The sequence below is a fragment of the Corvus cornix genome, chromosome 6, assembly GCF_000738735.6.
Source record: "Corvus cornix cornix isolate S_Up_H32 chromosome 6, ASM73873v5, whole genome shotgun sequence".
Classification (NCBI taxonomy): Eukaryota; Metazoa; Chordata; class Aves; order Passeriformes; family Corvidae; genus Corvus; species Corvus cornix.
The window spans coordinates 26,908,830-26,928,860 of NC_046336.1; the positions used below are offsets into that span (position 1 = coordinate 26,908,830).

Here is a 20,031-nt window from a genome sequence, read left to right on the forward strand (position 1 = left end):
CTTTAATTTTGAAAAGGTAAGTCTTCAAATCTTAGCAAAATTAACTTTGTGCCATGATGAAACACTTTGATCTATACAGTGCCTTTATTGCATCTGGTATGCCAAGATGCTTTGATGAATGAAAAAAAATAAGCAAATTCAGCACTTCCCATCAACTTCCAGCTGAAAGCCAGTTGTACATGTCCAGAGGAGCCAAGTCCTCACTGATGCAAGGCCATGGAAGAGGGTTCCTCTGAAGCATCTCTAAAGCAGGTGTCATAAACTACGTCTAAATCTTAAGTGGACACAATTAATGAATTGATTTGATTTAGCTCCCTCCCCTTTCAAATGGAAGTAAACAAAACTTCTCTCTGCTTAGGGATAATTCACACAGTTCAGGATCATGAACTTTCCTAAGCGTCCCTTTACAGGTAACACCTGATGTAGAAATAGCACAAGAAATTAATCCACAAGAGTGCAGTGGGTTAAACTCCTGGGAAAAGATCTTTACATATAATACATATAATAAAGCTTTTCCCCCGGTCAGTTCTGCAAGGCCAAGAGTGCCAGAGGGGACACCCTGCCTTCTCTACACATGGGTTCAGCTCCTCACTGGTCCAGTTATTCACCATCAGAAAAGTGGACCCCATGAACATGGAACATTGTTACTGATGAAAATACACAAACCCTTGGAAATAGTTCACTGAAAACCTACTCTCTGGTGTTCCAGGTACACAAAGCAAAACAACTTGAACCAACCAGGCAGCCTGGAGAAAATTTTCCGTATTTTTCTTAATCCTAATTCTAAATTGCAAGATTTTAGACATGCAAAGCGCTTAACTTTGTCATTGCCCCACATAGCTCCAAACCAGCCATGACTTAACTCGGACATGTGTGGTCAGAGCTCACATCGGTGTTTTCATAGAAACACCACCTTTCTTTTTTTCTCCCCTGATAAGCAAAGCAAGATTACTGTCAGGATCCAGTCAGGACAGTCTTTCACAAATGAAAAACATCAATCACACAGGCACCAAAGGAAACCCATACAGGTGTTTCTGCTTGGACACCAATACGTGGGAGATGGCAACCCAGCAAATGGGAACACAGAAACAAAAATCAACTGGCTCCTGAAAGTGTTTTCTGCCTTCTTTGCAAAGACCTGCAAACTTTGAAATGAAAGGCTAACTGTGAACATACATTCCTGCCCCCCTTATAGCTGGTCTTGATGATGACTTCAGAGAGAACCTAAGCATCACATTTAGAGAGCATGACTAGAAAAGATTACTGTAATGAATGTGAAAACACTGAAGTTTTCCCCTGATTCTGACTTTGCTTTCCTGGTTTATTTTTTAAACAGGTGCTATTAGCAATTTCTGAGAATAAATGTAACAGTTCCCCAACAATCAAAATAATTTTCTATCTCCATCAAGTGAGTGTAAAAGAAAGGTGAAAGCACTGTCTTTGAGCAAGAAGATTGCAGTTTTCCCCTGTAGCCTCAGAGCACACTCCTCCACCCTGAAAAGATTTCAGATGCTCAATAGCCATTATGGAGCACATCCATAGAGGATTTACAGGGGTTTAATTCCTCACACACTCCTGATGCTGTTCTGAGTGTAAATTACCATTTACAAAAGCTAGCAAACATTGTTCTTCCAGGCAAAAACACCCATAATGCCCGTAACATTTAGCTAAGGTCACACATATTAACAAGGTGGGGACACACAGATACATTAAAAGAAACAGTTTGTAATTTGTCATTACTGCCTTCCTACAAAAGTAGCCTTATAATGAAAGTTCAGGATTTGCACAGGGACAGTGATTAGATGCTAACACACACATGTATGTCTTGGATCCAAACTGGTAACATCATGTGTGGCACTACATTCTTATTTGTTGTTAACTCTAAACATGGACTTTTAAAACAAACCTGCATCACTGGTCCTTTGTTCCCTTCCTATTTAGCAAATGCAGCTTTTATCTGTGCAGAATCTCACCTTGATAGTACTAATTACAAAAGGAAGCAGCTGTAGTAGGTATAAAAATTCCAATCATTTGCAGAAGGCATCTCTAAAAAATAAATAAAAAAAGATGTTACTGAATTGTCCTTCCAAATGAAAACAACTGAGAGCAGGATAGACAAAGCCTTTGTGGAAAGTTCCACAGAGAGAAAGTAGGTTCTTATCTGCATGTTGCATGAATTTTCCAAGAGGAGATTTACACAAAACAATGTTTATCACTTGGGCAGAAGGAGATGAGGCTTTTCAGTAACCTTTACCCAACCAGGCATACTGTTACTGTTTCACACCCAATGAATAAATTCCTTCATTGTATTCCATTTCTTTAAAAATTTGAACATCAAAGTGATCCTGTTAGCTACTCAACAGTATAAAAAAGGGCAAAAAACCTCGTACCTTTAATATCACCTGTTCAATTTACCATTAATTAATGAAGAAAAACCTCAGAAAAAAAAAACAGCACAAAAACCTGTCTTGTTGTTTTTAGGCACATTAGTTACGCAAAGAGTTTTCAGTGCAATCCATCTGAGAGGACAGCTGACTGCAAAAGGCTGAGGTGTGTGAACTGTGGATACCAGAGAGCCAGCAAGCACAGCCAGCTCCTAAAGACAGCGCAATCTCTCTCTAGGTTCCTGTCCTCTGCTTCCCAGATTTACAGCTAAAAGCTACATTATCAATAATCCCCACTCCAGTAGTTCATGGCAGCTTCTTTACAGCTGCCTCAATGTGTGTGCATGCACAGCACAGTGTGCACACACCCACACACATCCCAACAGTGTCGCACAGTGTCACCACGAGGGCCCAGAACACACCAGTGCCTCCTTTAACTGTGGACCCTGTGCCACTTAGCAGGACCACGCAATGAAACCCCGGCTGACAGCTCAGCTCAGCAGAAATTGATGGTATTGCTGTAATGGAGTTATCAGTGACAAATACCTCCTATGCAACTTCCAGGTCACACTCACTTAAGCAATGATAAATGAGCATGAAACACTGTTAGCACAAAACAAGATCATAAATACTCAATTCTGAGCTTAAAAAACCCAACAATTTCAGATAGCTGTTGCATCTTGCAGTCTCCATGATTTTATGGATGTTCTCACTCTTGTCACAGAGGTGTCACAAAACAGGAAAAGATCAGTTTGCGCAGATATTAAAACTAAATTAAAAAAAAAAAAAGAGAGAAAGAAAAAACCCAGGTCATCTATCCAGAGCAAACATTGCATCACCCTACACTGGCTAATATACAATTACCTCAGTGAACCTGACAGAGTTTGTAACAGCTTTTGGAATCCCAAGGTCTGACATCCATCTGTCCATCCTTCTGTCACAGAAAGCTGCTCCGGATGAGAGGATGAAGACTGTCTGAACATAAACATGAAGAGTTGTGAAATTCAGGTGTCTGGGACTCCTCTGTCCACTGACATAGGTGGGAAAACAATGGAGAAAACCAGGAAAAGTCCATGGTGAAGCAGCCCCTTCAACTGTGCTTTATCCCCAGGGTTATCTCAATAGGCTACAGTTGCTTTCAAGAATTAATAAAGTGTATTCCTGAGGGTGTTTGCTGATTACAGTGAGATCAGTGACAGCTTGGGACAGGAGAGACTGGCAACTGCTTCCACACTGCAGCAGAACAATGGGAGCACCTTCTGCCTCCCTTGCACCTGGGGTTTCCAAGGTACAGCATAAAGGGCATCAACCCTTCTCTCCCTACCCAGCTGTCACGCAATCAAAGCCCGCCACCTCCAGCCCATACAGCACTCAGCCAAACACTGCTCGTGGAGAATGGGATCCCTTTGGCCATTGCCATGAATTATCTGGGCACAGGGCAGGGAGCTCCCTGCTCAGCCACAACTGACCTGCTCACTCCCGCTCCCCCAGACGTGCCTGCTGGTCACCGCCTCTGCTTCTGTTGCTGCTGTTTGATGGATGAAATCCTTTACTACCAACACCACAAACTTCATAAGCACAGCTACACATAAAACCTTAGGAGCAATCAAATTATATTTTTATCCTAATTTCCTGTAATGCTAAAAAATGAATTCCTTACTAGCTTAAAATGACTTTTTGCAAAAAGTTTGAAATGGTTTCATTTAGGAGGATCTCAGCCTCACTCTTACAAACCACAGAAACCCTTTTACAACATGTTAATTATTTGTATATTTTTATGGGGTTATTTGCTTTTATTTAGTGACATTTTCTTCACAAAGTTCAATGAATAATCCAACATCTACTTGCTTACCAAAAGCTTGGGAACATCAGAGTATCTGTATATGGCCAATACACAAAGATGAAACCTCACACTCACACCCTTCCAATGTACAGCAGTTAATTGCTTTTTACATTGCTAGGCAGACAGAAGCAACCACCACAATACTGTACAGGAAAAATACATTTCTCAGCTCTGTGTTATGTGTCAATTTACAGCTAGAACTATCTGCAGTACTGTGCCCTGTGCATTCAGACATGCTGGAATTCCTCTGTCCTGGAAAGTATATTATGTGACAAATTACACAACATTGCTTCAGTCAGAACTTTTTAATTGTATTCCTACAAAATTATGTAAACATTAGCATACAGATCCAGAAAAATCAATACAATATAACGGTGCATAAACTGTAAGTTTAGAAGAATGTCAGAAACACTTCAACAGTTTATAAATTAATATATACAGTATTGGATACTCCCCATCAGATAGGAAAACCTCAAAACTGAGCAATTTAGGTGCAAGAGCTGTAGAACAACTGAACTGCTCAGACATCAAACTTGACTATGAGGCAACATTGCGATCGACATGACTGCCTGTTGTTGTTTCACATCAGGCATTCCATTTGGCTGCTAAAAAGTATAAAACAAAAGTTTTGGTAGGAAGTTTATTTTTATTGGAAATCATATAGCAAACATCCCTAAAATAATAAAAAATCCCAAACCCAGATTACTCCATCACCAGGTTTCTGGAAGAGTGAAACTGAAGCTTTCTAGGCTGCACAAGGAGACCACTGGCATCTCCATTCCACACTACTTCCCCCAGAGCACCGAAGGCATGGCCAGCTAAAGGAAACATTTCAGGTAGTTGGGAAATGGGGACTGGCGGGTGGGGAGAAAAAGAAAGATGTGGAGCACGTATTGGGCTGACATGCAGCAATCTGGGCAGTTCAGCTCTTTACTGAATTAGAACATCATGGGAATGTAACACGATTGTTAGCTAATTCTGGGCTACTTTGCTTTAAAAAAACCCAAACCAACAATAACAAAAAAATAATCTTCAGCCTGCTTGTGATCAAAATCATATTCAAAGCATTCTTACAATGTTGCTCTTTACAAGATCAGGAACACACCACAGAAAGCAGGATATATCACTCTTTTTCAGACAACACATGAAATGGAAAAGGAGTTCTTTTCCTTTGTTCCTGTCCATACAAGCATAATTCACAAGAGAAAAAAGTAAGGTAGACATACCCTAATGAATGATCTCAAACAAAGGCATTCTTCCCCATATTAGAAAATGCTCAGTATCACTGACACTACAGACTGCATAAAAAGACTAGGATTATCCTGGAAGCACTTGACACTGCAAGAACTCTTTTAACTGCATACCTGTAATATGATCATCAGATAATCTCTCCAAAGTTAAATTTTTTCTGTTTCTAGAGTTGAAGTAGAATTTCATTCCATCATATTTTGGTACATTTTTCATACCTGACCAATCACTTCTCACAATGACAAGTAATATTGCACTAATGAAGAAGTATTTATATATAATAAAGGGGAGGTCATGTCTAGCCATCTAAGGCTTTTTGTTATCTTTTTTTCCAGTTGTTTAGGAACAAATTCTGTTCATCTCTTCTATAGGAGATCCTGAGTAGTAAGGTGAAGAAGGTTTGGCAGATAGCACCAGTTTTCCAGCACTTGTCGTAATTCACAGGGTACATCTATCATCGGCAATGCATCTAGAAGCACGATCATACTTGAACCTAAATGCCCAAATCAGAGCTAATAAAACAGTTATTCCTACTGCCAGAATCTGAGCCAACACTGAAACACCAGGAGCAGGAGAAAAGATTTCTGCTAAATCTAAGGACACAAGGTGCAAACACAGAAAAAAGCTTGAAATTCTAGCCAAAATTTTTTCCCTATAATGATGGGGTGGAGAAAACTACAGCTGGTGGGAAAAACAGGAAGAACCTCTGTGTCCATCACTTGCCAAAAAACACACCTGCAAGCTGCCCACTTAAAATTAACGCAAAGATACAGCACCCTGAAGGTGTTTATAAACAACCTGAGCTTTTTCCTATTGCTTCCCCCAGAGCAGCTGAAGCAGTGAGTGATTTATTCTGAGCCAGACTGCCAACAGCTTCCAGCATTTAATTACCATGGTGTGTTTGAGGCTTGGAGAAGTTTTATCTGACATAACTCAAAGGATTCATTGATTAAGAGACTTAGGTCACTACATTTCCTGCTGCAGTTTTTACTTGTATTGCTAACTCATAACAGCAACTATGACAGACAAAAAAAATCTAACACAGAAGAGGTTAAACTTAGACTCTGGGCTGAAGCTTAGGGTGAGCTTAAACTACTAATAGACAAAAGTCTCACTGGACTTGCCCTGTACATAGACCTGAAAATGTTTTATCACAGATGTATCTGCAGTTTCGTGTAAACTATTAACGTACTACAGCAACACTAATTTGGTATTCACAGATAGTAAAAGCATGGGTTTTATAGATGTTTTGCCAACTCTTCACTGTTATTCCCATGTCTAAAATGACACAGGCAAAAACTCCTAACAAGACCTCATGTTCTTACGTAGCCTGCAGACTTTCCTCCCACTGATACGTGATTTTTTTCCTCACTCACATATCCCATGGGGATCTTATACTCACATATATGCATACTGAGATAAGGGAGAACTGATATGACAATATAAACACAACTAGCAGACCTTAACTCAAATATTGCCAGCAGCACTGAACCTGGAGAAATTTCCAATAGTGTCTAAGACCTTGTTCAATGTGGTAACAGATAGCACCAACAAAATGGTATTCATGTGAAAATCTTTGCCTCTGCTTCCAGCTTTGGTCACATTTCTCATTTTCCCACTCTCATTGTTTTTTCTCTACTTCTTTATGCTAACTTTTATGTCTAATTTAGTAAAGACCATGCAGTTGTGAAATGCATTCTTGGCTCCTACAGAACTTCTCCAATTTTAACCATTTATTGAAAAAATAAATTAGACCCAGGACATTTTAAGTTAAATGAATGAAAACTTTGGTAAGAACACTGATGGTACCTTGGCAGTCTTAAGGATTATGACAATTTTCAGTAAGAAAAATCATCTAAATGCTTCTCTCTAACATCATCCAAGGAGTTACATGGCTGTCTGTACTCCAGCTCTAAGCCTCCATGAGAAATCTACATAAGAGCTCTGAAAAATAAATGTAAAGGAGTACAGGGAAATCTTCAGCAATCTTGAATGAAATATACATGTGTACCAAAATATTCTACTTAACAAGGTATAACACAAACCAGACTTACCAAAAAAATTTTTTCTGTACACACATGAACAAGGTTTTCATGTATGAAACCATCAAACAAATAAATCTCATCTCTCAAAGGTGTTTGTGGGATTTTTTGTTTGGGTGTTATACATAACTATCAATGCAGTCAATATAAATTAAGCCAGATCATTCATTATGTCCAGCATTTCACACAATATACCAGTGGGAGGAGATAAACATTACTCTGATCAAATACGTTTATTTTAATCTTCAAAACACAACCCTTTTTCTTCGTCTTCATCATCATCATCAGTAGAATCTGCATAGGACTCAATGGTGTTGTATATGAAAGAGTACAGCTTGACATCTGGTCCTGAAGTAGAACAGTTTCTGCATTGTTCATTGTAGTATCTCAGCAATAGCCTATAAATGTCCCCTTCAAAAACCAAAAACAGATCATTAAACACCATGTAAGAACACGCCATATGAGCAATGTATGATTGCAAAGGAAGGCTAGAAATGCACAGACAGGGCTAGGGACATCTCTAAATGAGCAGTGACAGAGGCAGACTGTGTAATGGGAATGTCTGCAGGTTGCTCAGAACATAGGATGGGCTCCCTCAACTTGTTGCACAAGCTATCCCAACATTAGGCTGGAAAACACATCAGACCACATCTTGCAGGATCAAGACAGAACCACTAGAAGACAAATTTATGTCAAGAATGCCTAAGCAGCTCTTCCCTCTTCAAAGCATTACTGAGTTATATCAAAAGCTTTTGCAAATCTTCTACCTACCACATGTATCTGTATTTTTCAAGTTCTATAGCATAACTCCCAAGGAATTAGAAAAGCATTCTAGAAGTCTTCTAACTGATTAGCACTGTGCAGTTGATCCCAAATCAGCAGACTTCCCCATTCTGAAAACAGGCACACATAAACCGAGACCCATTTGCTTGTGTTCAGGACGTGGTGACAAGAATTCATACTGGAAAATTTCTACTTGTAGAGATGGTAATGTCTCTTTTCTGCACACAAAGATTTTTTTTTGCTCACCAATAGTTTGACCCTTCTCACAGAGAAAAGTATGGATGCTGTAAATGTCCCGCATCAGCTCCACATCTCCAAAGGTAAAATAAACAATATCACGTCCAGCCTCAGCAGCTGCCAATATCTGAATTAAGGCTGAAACAACAAAAAAAGATTACATATGAACACAGGATAGAACAATTTGCTGAAGGAAAAAACACAGCATAAGTTTACAGCAAACAACCATAGCATCCATTTCCACATGGGTGCTGCAAAGCAGTACAAACAACAGGTGGATAAGTATTACTTCCAAAATTCTTTTTTAAATAAAGAACGCTGGGCACTGCAGGCCAAGAGCGTTGAAGCATTCTGCTAGAGCTGTTACTGACATCCACCCTTACTTCCAGATAAACTGTGCTTAAAACTGAGAGGGGTTTATTTTGGTCCATGTCTGCCCCCAAGCAGCATGCAGCCATTAATTAGCCAATAAATGCCTGTGGCAGCATAAGGCAACAGAGCAGCACCTTCCATCCTGGTTTGAGCTGCCTGTACAGCCACAGACAGTGGGGTAAAATTCATCCATGAGCACTTGGCAATTTCCATTCTGTGCCACCTATTAGAAGGAATGGAGCCAACCCTTTCACTAGATAAGCTACGCAGAGTGGGAGCTGACCCAGCTTTTAGCTCCAAGAGGAGAACTATGGTTCTGCAGCCTCTTCCTGTATAATTTAAGGTGTCCATCATACCTACAATAGAAGTATGCAGCATGGAATACGTTGGCTTATTCTGACCTATGAGGTGTGATATCAGCAATGCAATTCATGTTATTTAACTTCCAGCTTTCTGTCAAACTCATTGGCCCAGGCTGCATCCCAAGTTCTGCCAACAGCTACCATTACAATATAGACAGATTTTGTTCCTCTATAAGCAAAAGAAAGAAAAATGTTTCCTATCTTGGAAACGGTTTTTTTTAAGATTCACCTTGAGAAATCATCTGGGGTATTGATCAACAGTGCAGCTGAGCCAAGCTAATGACCCAGTGCAACTGGGGAAAGTAGCTCTGGTCCACTTCTCATGTAGCTGCTCACTTTTCTGCAGCTCTCTGGTGCTCATCAGACATCACTGGTGCTCATCAGACATCACTGTGCCCATTCCATTCACCAAACTGGCAGAAAAGTTACAGATGAATAATAAAAGCTAATGGTTTGCTGTGAGAACAGCAGTTGAATTGGCAGAGTGAAAGCTTTGCTATGAGCCAGAGCTGAGGCAAGGGAGGGCACCAGACCACAGAGCCAAGAACAAAGAAGGGGGAAGAGAAACAATGAGGGGGAGAAAAAAACCAGGACCCCCTTAGGCAGCACCAAACTTAAAAGAGTGCAGCTTTTTCACCAGCCAGCACTGCCAGGCTGGAGTGCCACAGAGGCGTGAAATCAATCACAGGTTCATTTCACAGGAGCTACAACAGTCCAAACAATGGACCCCAGCAACTATTTCATCTGCTGCAGCTTGTCTTACTTCAGAGCCTGTTGGCGCAGTTCTGATACCAGTTCTTCCTTTTTCTACCCAGTAAGTAGAGTTAATTAAAATGTGATTAATATTGTCTTTGTAAAGATTAATTTTAAATAAAACAGTGTACATACTGCATTACCACCTGCTAGTGGAAGCTAAATAGAAAGCTGTTCAGAGCTCAGATCAAGAATCTCTCACATTTTAAACAGAGACCTATTAAAACACTGCATTCCTTAATCAAAAAAACCCTCTCTTGTAAACCCATAGCCAAAATTATAAATTACATGATTCACGTGTGAAATTAATCTCAATCTGGGAATGATATTTTAATTAAACTACTGAACCAGCTGTGGATTTAGTAAAGCTTCAGTAGTTCAGCTTTTAAAGAGTCTAATTAACTAGCTTGCATAGGGGAACAGAACCTAATGAATCTTATTATTCATTCCAAACAAACAATGCAGTTTCACTTTACAAGATAATAAAAATATCCTATTATTTATTTTGAATTGCTCTATATCTTATGAAACTTCACAATCTTCTGTACATTAATGAGACACAATAGCATGGGAGATTTCCATGCTACTGATACAGAAAGAAGCAGCACAGGAGGAGCAATAGAGCCTGTGGTACCGGGTCTGGAGGGATCTGAGCTTTCTTGCCCCTTGCACCCCCAGCTGATGTGATCCCACTTAACTTCTGGGCTTGCACCTGAAGCAGTGGCTGTACTGACATCCCTTCTACATTAAAAAAATATACATGGGGTATTACAGTTCAGATCCAAGACCTTATGCAAATTAAAGTATTTATTAAACCTGCCTAACATAAATCAACTATGCTCAGATCCTACAGTAAATACTAGTCCTGATATTGATAAGATACACATTTGGCAGCCTATTTTATCTAATGGAAATCAAAAAACAACTGCCAGGAACTCAGTGAGCATTGAGAAAAAAATAGATGCTTTATGAATTAAGCACATTAAGAGAGAAAACTAATGAAGCTAGTAGCCTGATGACTGTCTCACTGTAGCTACCTAAAGCTGTTCTGAAAAGCAAATTTTAAATACTCTCCAAATGCTTGGAAACAACAAAAAAAATGTAAATTTCTACTTAGAATTATATGAACCAGGATATGAATTTACATGTCAGGATCCATCAGTTCTTGAATTGATGGAAAAGGTCTTAAATGAATGTAAGCATGTGATATCTGCTGCATTATAAATACTCAAATATAAAAGAACATGAGAAAGTGAGTGATACAGCAGGCAAGTCAGGAAAGAAAGCAGCACGTCTGAGTGACTGGAAACCTCTCTAGCATACAGCAATATATTAAGGAGCAAAATTAAGCACTGCCAGCAAATTTGTGAAGCCTTGCAAATTACCAGGTACTTTAAACAGCTTTGCAGAGATATGAATTTCAGGCAGAATCTAAAAAGACTGCTCCAGAAAGGTCAACTGATTTATATGACTGACAACTGCAATGAACATGTTCTTCTGTGAATGAATGCTGCATATTTGTGCTTTGGAAGGTTTCAGTGCTACAAGTCCTTCCAAATCCAGCATTTCATCATCACGTGCTTGCCTCATACTTTAAACTGAAAAGAGCATAAAAGTCTAAAGCACAAAGAATAGAGTAGAATGCTTTTTTATTGTTTAAGGTCACATTACTCATGGCCTAAAGATCAGCACTAATGAACCAATTCTAAAGAATGCCATTTCTTGGAAAAATGTAGTAATTAGAACAAAAGCAAGAAATGTACTTGAACAAAAACATATGGCCAAGGAGCAAAACATAAGTTACTGGATTAATTGGAACATTAACTAATTGCTACAATTTACCTTTTAATCGGGAGTCCCCTCCAAAGGCACCACATCCCCAGTTTCCCGTGGCTATTGCAGAGAGGTGTTGAGGTGGAACATTGGGTCGAGAGAAGCCACAGTAGGCCTACATGCAGACAAGAGTCAGAGATGGATTTGAGAGGCAACCCGGTGTGATACTTTCAAAAAATAAAATTATAACAAAAATCATATGGTCTTCTAGCAATATCAAATTCAAACTACTTCAATACACCATTAGTCTTCCTTTCAATTTAACAGCAATAACAAAAAAATTTAAAGCAGGAAGATTTTTGCCCTATTTGGACCCAAGTTAAAAATTAAGATACAGGTGCTGAGTCCCAGGCATTTCATCACAGCTACAGGAAACTTTCCAGGATAGCCTGAACAGAAAATGAACTCAGACTTAAAATTTTCTTTAAATAACAATCAGTCCTCATAAAAAAACTTCAGCCAAACCAACTAACCTTATAAATGTTGCAGTGATCTACCATAATTTATTTTAAAAATCCAAACCAATCAATAAACTGAAAATTGTAGGCAGATCATAAATTCACTGATGTAGGTAATTAGAATTTTGTACTAAGATATCAGCGAAGTTTACAAACTGTACTTAACTGTCTTTTTTAGGGCTAATTTCGTTACCAACCATGAAGAAACAAGCTGATGAATGTTACTTTAGTCAAGATGCTAAGGTTTTACAACTAATTTAAATTAGTCCTTCAGCACTGTACATCATTTTGAGGGGATGCATTCCCTTTCCAGCTGAGAATTAGGACAGTGTGTTCCTATGTTTGAATTTATTTAAAATACATCCTATAATATTCTGTACCCTTCTGTACTGCAGAAAGCAGGAGGCTGTGGCCACAGTAGCATTGAGCATATATGTTCAACACCGAAGCTAAAGCAAAGGCCCACTGCATCTGTAAATGTGGAATCACATGAAGGAGACTCATTAGCATGTTTTGATCCCAAAAATTTGCACACTATAGTATAGTATAGTATATACTATACCACTATATATAGTATAGTATAACTGAATTAGCATTCTTGTACTCCACTGCCCAGTAAAAACAGCACTGCCACTGCTAGCACAGGCCACACACCTCTCACTACCTACGCCTTATGCTGGCCATGCAAGGCCTTAATTCTGGCCCATTAGCCTTCTTATTAACTAAGGAGAATCTGCTTTGTGAACTGGAGACTGATTCCAGACACAGCAAGTTAGGAGATAAAATTTGTGCAAGGGATAACAGCAAAGGCCTTGAAAACACTGGCACAGGGTAAAGCTAAGGTCTCATAACCATAAACAGCTCACTGATGACAGTTACTAGTCCCTGAAAAAGTACAACCTTAAAAGCTGGGAAAAGACTGCTTTAGCTTCAACAAAAGAGCAGCAGCAATACAAGAAAAACAAGTGACAGGAAAACCCAGGCTATGCAGATGATAAAGCACCTGCCACAGCTTGGGAAAGTAACCCAATGTTCCCAAACATTATGCAGCACATAATCCAGGGCAGAGACCAAGGACTGGGAAACATCTCAAATATCTTATTTAAGGACAGTATCACAAATTGGGGATGGCAGAGAAGAGAAGAGAAGAGAAGAGAAGAGAAGAGAAGAGAAGAGAAGAGAAGAGAAGAGAAGAGAAGAGAAGAGAAGAGAAGAGAAGAGAAGAGAAAAAAAAAATTATGTCCACCACAATTCCAGCTTCCCCTGTTCAAAGAACTCTTCAGCCTGGCAACTTTGATGTGTAGATTATCAAGCACCACAGTCACTGCAAAGTGCAGTTTTGTACATACACAGCTGACCTAGGGCAGGGTCAAGGACTGATAACTTTGAATATATAATGATAATGATTAATAATGTGAAAGAATTATTAGTAGGAAGTGTGCTAGTTTTGAATGTCAGCTCAGAAGTTTTGTTTAAAGGATTACAACTGGCCTGCATTGTCAGTCTTCTTGAAGACTGTAAGCTCTAACTGGCATGTATACACACATAAGCAGCTACAACAGCCCTTACAGCTACTGTGAAAATAAAGAGGATTTATGAACAGCTGGATCTGATCTCAAGAAGACATCAATATCAGAAAAGGTAAACTCCCAGGAAATAAGTCAATACCCCAAGGGCAAAGAAGAAAGGTGAAAGAAAAGCAAGGGGCACCCTATTTTTGAACTGCCCCATCTTAAAACATGAGGCACCTCCTTTTCCACCTTGACTGCACAGCTGAGTAGGATTCAACAGCACAAATCACAGGGAAAGAAGTTACACTTGCAATTTAGAATCATAGAATAGCTTGAGTTGGAATGGACCTTTTAAAGATCACCTCATTCCAACCTGCCTGCCATGGGCTGGGATGCCATTCCCTAGATCAGGGTGCTCAGGGCCCCATCCAACCTGGGACTGAACACTACCAGGGATGGGGCATCCACAGCTTCCCTTGGCAACCTGTTCCAGTGCCTCACCACCCTCATAGTAAGGAATTTCTTCCTAATACCTAATTTAAACCTGTCCTCTGTCAGTTTAAAACCACTGCCCCTTGTACTGTCACTATCTGCCCATATTAAAAGTCCCTCTCACTTCCTTTTATAAACCCCTTTAAGTACTGGATGGACAAAATAAGGTCTCCCTGAAGCCTTCTCTTCTCCCTGATGAACAACCCCAACTCTCAGACTGTTGTTTAGAGGCAGGACAGGGAAAAGTTAACAAAATGTATATCCAAGTTTCATTTATATTTTTGAAAGTTATATAAAATACACCTTTGAATAGCACATCAAAGAAATATATTTGACAATCTTTTGCTTTAACATTGGACAGCAAAACCCTCTCATATAAGACACAACTAAGCAAGAACTTCCTTAGATGAGGACAATAATGTAAGAATATTTGAAAAGGTTCTATAAACACTAGACTGCAGGCTGTTGTAAGAAGTTACTGGCCTTGTTGAGCTCTCTTCTAATTTTCTCTGGACCAAACTGATCAAGGAAACGTCTGAAGTGAAATGCATCTATAGCAACAATTTCGGTGTAGCGTCGTTGCCATTCATCCCTAAAATTGGAGGGGGGAGAAAAGTAGATGACATTAGTTGTTTAATATCAGCCATATAACTCCAATTCAAAATGAGCAATTCCCTGCAGATCTTCTGTGTTAGAAGCAGCTGGAAAGGTGAATTCGTAACAGACAATGGAGCACTTTTTCTTTGTGGGTTGGGAATGAAAGCAGAATCAGAAATGAGACAGGCCTCCCCATAAATTTAGAAATACTCTGGCTAGACTTTGGGCATGAACGTGAAACAAATCTAATAACACAGTACTATTTATCAAGTATGTAAGAACACTGCAATGTCAGTGTTTCTCTGTCTTCTGCCAACATTTAAAACTGTGGATGTTTCTATACCAAATGAGTAATTTTGTGTATGCACTCTAGTGACATTGCTGGAGAAATAAATTCAAGATCTCAGAGATTTCTACTCAGATTCATGGTATTGATTCTTATTTTGTCACACATCAGCTGCACCGTGTCATCTGAGGTCTCGCTGTCAAGATTTCCTGTGACATTGCGATTCACAGTTAAATCAGTATCTTAACAAAAATGTGCATTAAATACATATATCTCTAAACTGTAAAAGATGTTGGTCTAAGAACCGACATAAGGGCAGGTACCACTTATTAGCATTAGTATGCCATTACCAATATGATATAACTTTCTTAGCTTGTTGGCCCTACTGAAGAGAGCAACATCAAGCAAATATCCTATTAAGGCAAATGCTAGGAAATACTCAGAAGTACCAAGTTTTCAAATTTCTCACATTTATTTATTCCTCAACTTAAAATACTTATGTGGAACTTTACCTAGGGGTCTTATCTTCATGGCTCCTTGCCCACCGGTAAGTCTCTGCATAGCCTGTGTACTCACTGTACTGCTCAGTACCTGAAACAAATAATTTTCCAGATTACATACAAAATATGTACATATTTTTTTCACTTGGCAAATCTTTGATAGGAATCACTGCTTCTCCAAATGAACATGCAGCTCCCAGAAGCAAAGGGAAACAGAGAATTTGTATTTGCACCACGAATACAAGATTTCCTTGTAAAGCTCCTTTCCCACAGGTGATGAGCAGCACCCAGCACAGAACGTTACGAGTGCAGATCTACATATGCTGCCCAGTGTATCATGAGAAGTGGTCAGCACCAACAAACTACCTCTGTAAAAGCACCAAGACCCAAAAAACCACAGTATGGAACATATTTGGCTGCTCTTGAAAGGTCCAATAGGGTACTTTGGAAAGTATTAAAGGCTGTCAGAAAGCAGCTCCCTAAGGCCACCAATGATTTTAGCTACTATGCTCTGCTATACCAATTCCTTTTCAAAAGTGTATCCCAAGACCAAAAAAGAGCACATCTTAACCAAGAACAAGGATCATAACTTCTAAAAGGCTGCCTTTCACCTCATTTTATAGAGATTCAGGACCTTGCTTCAAAAACTGGGCATTGCACAAATGCTTCAGAGAAATACTGCTGAAGTAATGCCACAACAAAATCACACCTTTTCCCCGTGTTCTGAGCTCACAACAGCTGAGTTTCAGAAGCAACCACAGAATAGTCTAGGTTGGAAGGTACCCACAATGATCATGGAGTCCAACTCTCCAGTGAACCCATGCCCTTGGAGTTACTGGCACTGTGCTCTGACCAGCTGAGCTGACTTGTTTGGTGGTTCATACAGGTGTAGTTTGGCACAATCATAAACAGTAAGAGCAAGAAGAGAACTGTTAAGCAACCCCAATTTGTGACACCAGCTATGCCTCTAAATAGAATGGGAAAAAAGAGGTTTTAAAGAAATGCAAGCTGACAGCACAAAATATCTGATTAGTAAGATGAGTACTGCCTAACTATTGCACAGATCAGCAGTACCCTGAGAATATAAATGTTTACATTTAATGTAAGTTTTCCAATCCCTAAATAAAAATGCAGTTGAACAATCAAAAACAAAGCTATTAACTTTAAACCTCACTGACAAGGAAATTTCAATGTTTACCTCCAGTAGTCTCAAGCACAGGAAACAAGCTGTTAAAAACTGTTTACAGTGATGCATATACTTCAAGATACTTTCCCCACTTACCCATATTAATTTTAACTCACAAGACTTATCAATGCTCATTTAACTCATCTGCCCTGTTACCCACGCATTATTTATTTAGTCTAGAAGATTAATCATTCTGAGGGTACACAAATCTCACTCAAGGCTATTTTGAAAAGTTGCTATGCAAAATGAGTGGGATGGTAAGAGATTCCTCACTGAGTTCACTTCCTGATAAAAAATCATCTGAAAAATGTGGATGACAGAATACGCCTATGTATTCACATACATCCATGCCCTCAAACAAAGGACAACCACAAGCAGCTTCCACATTCAGAAATCAGCCTTCTAATTGAATTGCAGGCTATCAACCTTCACTAAGACTTTTCCTGACATGAATAAAATTCAGTTCTCTTCATATGCTTGGTAAAAGTGTCTGAGCACAGAGCAAGAAAAGATAGACAAAGGAAGTACGTGACTCTTTTGAGAGCCCTCTTTAGAGGACAACCTAGGCAAAACTTCCAGCTTCAAAAAGGAAGCATTTCCTTTGGTGTCTAAGATGGGGAAAGAAAACTCTAGGTCATCAAGATATTGTACCAGGATAGATTAAATTATAGTCCAAGTATTAAACTGGCATTTTCAAGGTTCATTGTTTTCATTAATTTTTATGGAAGTGTAGTGTCTGATGACAAAAGCACCAGGAAACAAACAAACAAGCAAACACACACACATATACACATATATCTATAAAAAAAATCAATAATGGAGAAACTCAAAGAAATCACACAGACTCTAAAGTCATGTCCTAGAAACACGAAGTTAATGAAAATCAATGAGTTTTCATAAGTGAAGCTCTGGAAATTTGTCAGACAAAAATGATTATTTGACTAGCAACACTTTTGCCTCTGAACTACTGGGATACAAACTTCTGTTGCTGGGAGAACAAAAGCAGTATGGGATAAGCTGGATATGTCAGTGTTTCTGGTGAATTTTTTTTCTTCTCATTAAATGAATAAAAGGAAGTAAAAAAAAGGCAAACCACAAATAAAGTTCCACCAGAACTTTAAAAACAAGCTACAAAACCTAGAAAAGCCTACCTAAAGTCAAAAGAATGTATATACATGTACCATTCAAAAGTCCATCCTTTGTGACACTTCTAAAAGTTACATCGTCAGACAAAATGTGAAATTTCCAAGTGTTGGTGTTTATGGGACCTCACCAACTTACAAAGATTTGCAATTATTACTAAAAATAAATATACCTTTCTCAGACTTCATAGTCTAGCCTTACATTTGCGTATGATCTGTAACAGCATTATAACATTTCCAGGGATTGGGAAAAATCCCACCATAGTGTTCCTCTAGTATTTTTAATGAGCTAGAAATTATATCCCTGAAGAGGCAGGACCACTAGCACTAAATAAAAAGTAGATGTGAAAATTTCAAGAGTAAAGTTTTGTAGTCACCAACAGAAAGGCACTTTTAGTGCCATAAGTGAGAGGAATGTCCTTCTTCCCCTGTCAATCAGTTCTTCCAATCCTTATCTTGCACCACCATTAGTCTTTGGCTCTCCCAGCACTGGAACAGTCAGACTGCTAAATCCAGCTGAAAACCAATTTTCCCCTCTGAGTAAATCTTCAGCCAAACCAATTATCTCAACCCATCTCATCTCATTTGCTGCCTCAGTAGTGCGGTCAGAAGTCTCCAAAACTGCCCTGCTAGGATGTGGTCCCAACTGGCCATCAATAGATCTGTAGATTTAAAGGAAACATGGAACACAGCTTCATCAGCTCTTAATGCTGCCCAAGGATGTGTGAGTTCCAACAGGGGGAAGAAAGAAAGGAAAAAAAAAAAATCTGAATGAAAAGCACTCACACCTTATTCACAGCTCTACCAGAAATGCAGCTGTGGGAATCTCTGGTGTTGCTGCTGACATTTCTGTATATAGATGTCTGTGTTGAAGAACTCGACTGTTTGCATGACCAGTTCCATAGTCATTACAGCAGTGATCTTAACCAGATACTGTGAAATCACAACAAATTTAATTTATCTCCCAATTTGTTGGACTTCTCTGCAAATTTAAGCTACACAGTTATACCCATTAGGCTGCCGAGTCAAGATGCATCACAAAGAATGTAATTTATCAAGAGGATCATGACACAGAGGAGACTTGGCTAAGAACCAAGGTGGAAAAGCTCCAGAGATTAAATAAAAATGATGGAATGAATATTTCCATTAGAGAAGAACTCCACATCCCAAACACTAATTGCAAAACACTGAAGTACTCAAGAAAACTAAAATGTTGCTGCAGTGAAAAAACATTCTCACCTTTACTTGTCCATACCAAATAAACATTTTTGTTTGCAGGGAAATGCAAGGAGGTCTTTCAAAACACTGATTTAGTGTTTTCCCCCAATCAGTTATTACCCAGACTGATAGCTGTGCTCTGTTTTTATCCTTCCCAAAGAAATCTCTCCCAGAGGACAGTGTTTAAAATAGGTTAATATGGTATCATATCCAAAATACAGAACAGAAGTCTCTGATGGCCAAGAAGTTTTTTGTTGACTCATTTTTTTTAAATGTAATCACAAAAGCCAATTTATCAAAAACTTTTCACAGATAAAGGCATTAATTCTGGCAGGATGGCAAAACAAAATAAAACACTGTCTTAAAAAGATTACCAAGCGTAAGACTGAAAACAAAAGATGCTCTGCCCAGTACAAGCAATAACTCAGGACAGAGTAAGGCCTGCAAGATTTAAGCTCAAATTTCTACTGTGTATGCATGTGAGAGAAAGAAGTGCTATTGATGGATTTTTCCAAGAAATGTGTTCTAATACCTACAGAAACTCTTGACTTTTGAGACAGCTCAGGTAACTAAACCCAACATTTTTACTATAGCAGACTGAAAAATAAAAACATAGTCTTCTATAATATTTACCCAGAGGATGTCTCTGATCATATATTTTTTTCTTTATAGCTGCTCTTTAGTGTAAATAAAGTAGCATTACAGCATCATTTTATTTCTTCAGTCATGAAAAATGCTCACTCGTGTATAGAACTGAGACAGCATGACCTCGGCTGCTCCAGTT

At 38.9% G+C, this 20,031-nt stretch overlaps 1 protein-coding gene across 2 annotated transcripts in view; it reads right to left on the minus strand.

Moving 5' to 3' along the window:
• Positions 1-4,517: 4,517 nt before the first annotated feature.
• Positions 4,518-20,031, minus strand: part of PARG (poly(ADP-ribose) glycohydrolase) — a 61,740-nt gene continuing 46,226 nt past the window's right edge. For both annotated transcript variants that reach the window (XM_039554425.1, XM_039554424.1), the window contains exons 14-18: positions 15,714-15,792; positions 14,802-14,910; positions 11,867-11,972; positions 8,547-8,675; positions 4,518-7,928 (exon numbers count right to left, since the gene is read on the minus strand). In XM_039554425.1, coding sequence (XP_039410359.1) covers positions 7,756-7,928; positions 8,547-8,675; positions 11,867-11,972; positions 14,802-14,910; positions 15,714-15,792 — 596 coding nt within the window. In that variant the 3' untranslated portion in view covers positions 4,518-7,755. The remainder of the gene's footprint in view (positions 7,929-8,546; positions 8,676-11,866; positions 11,973-14,801; positions 14,911-15,713; positions 15,793-20,031) is intronic.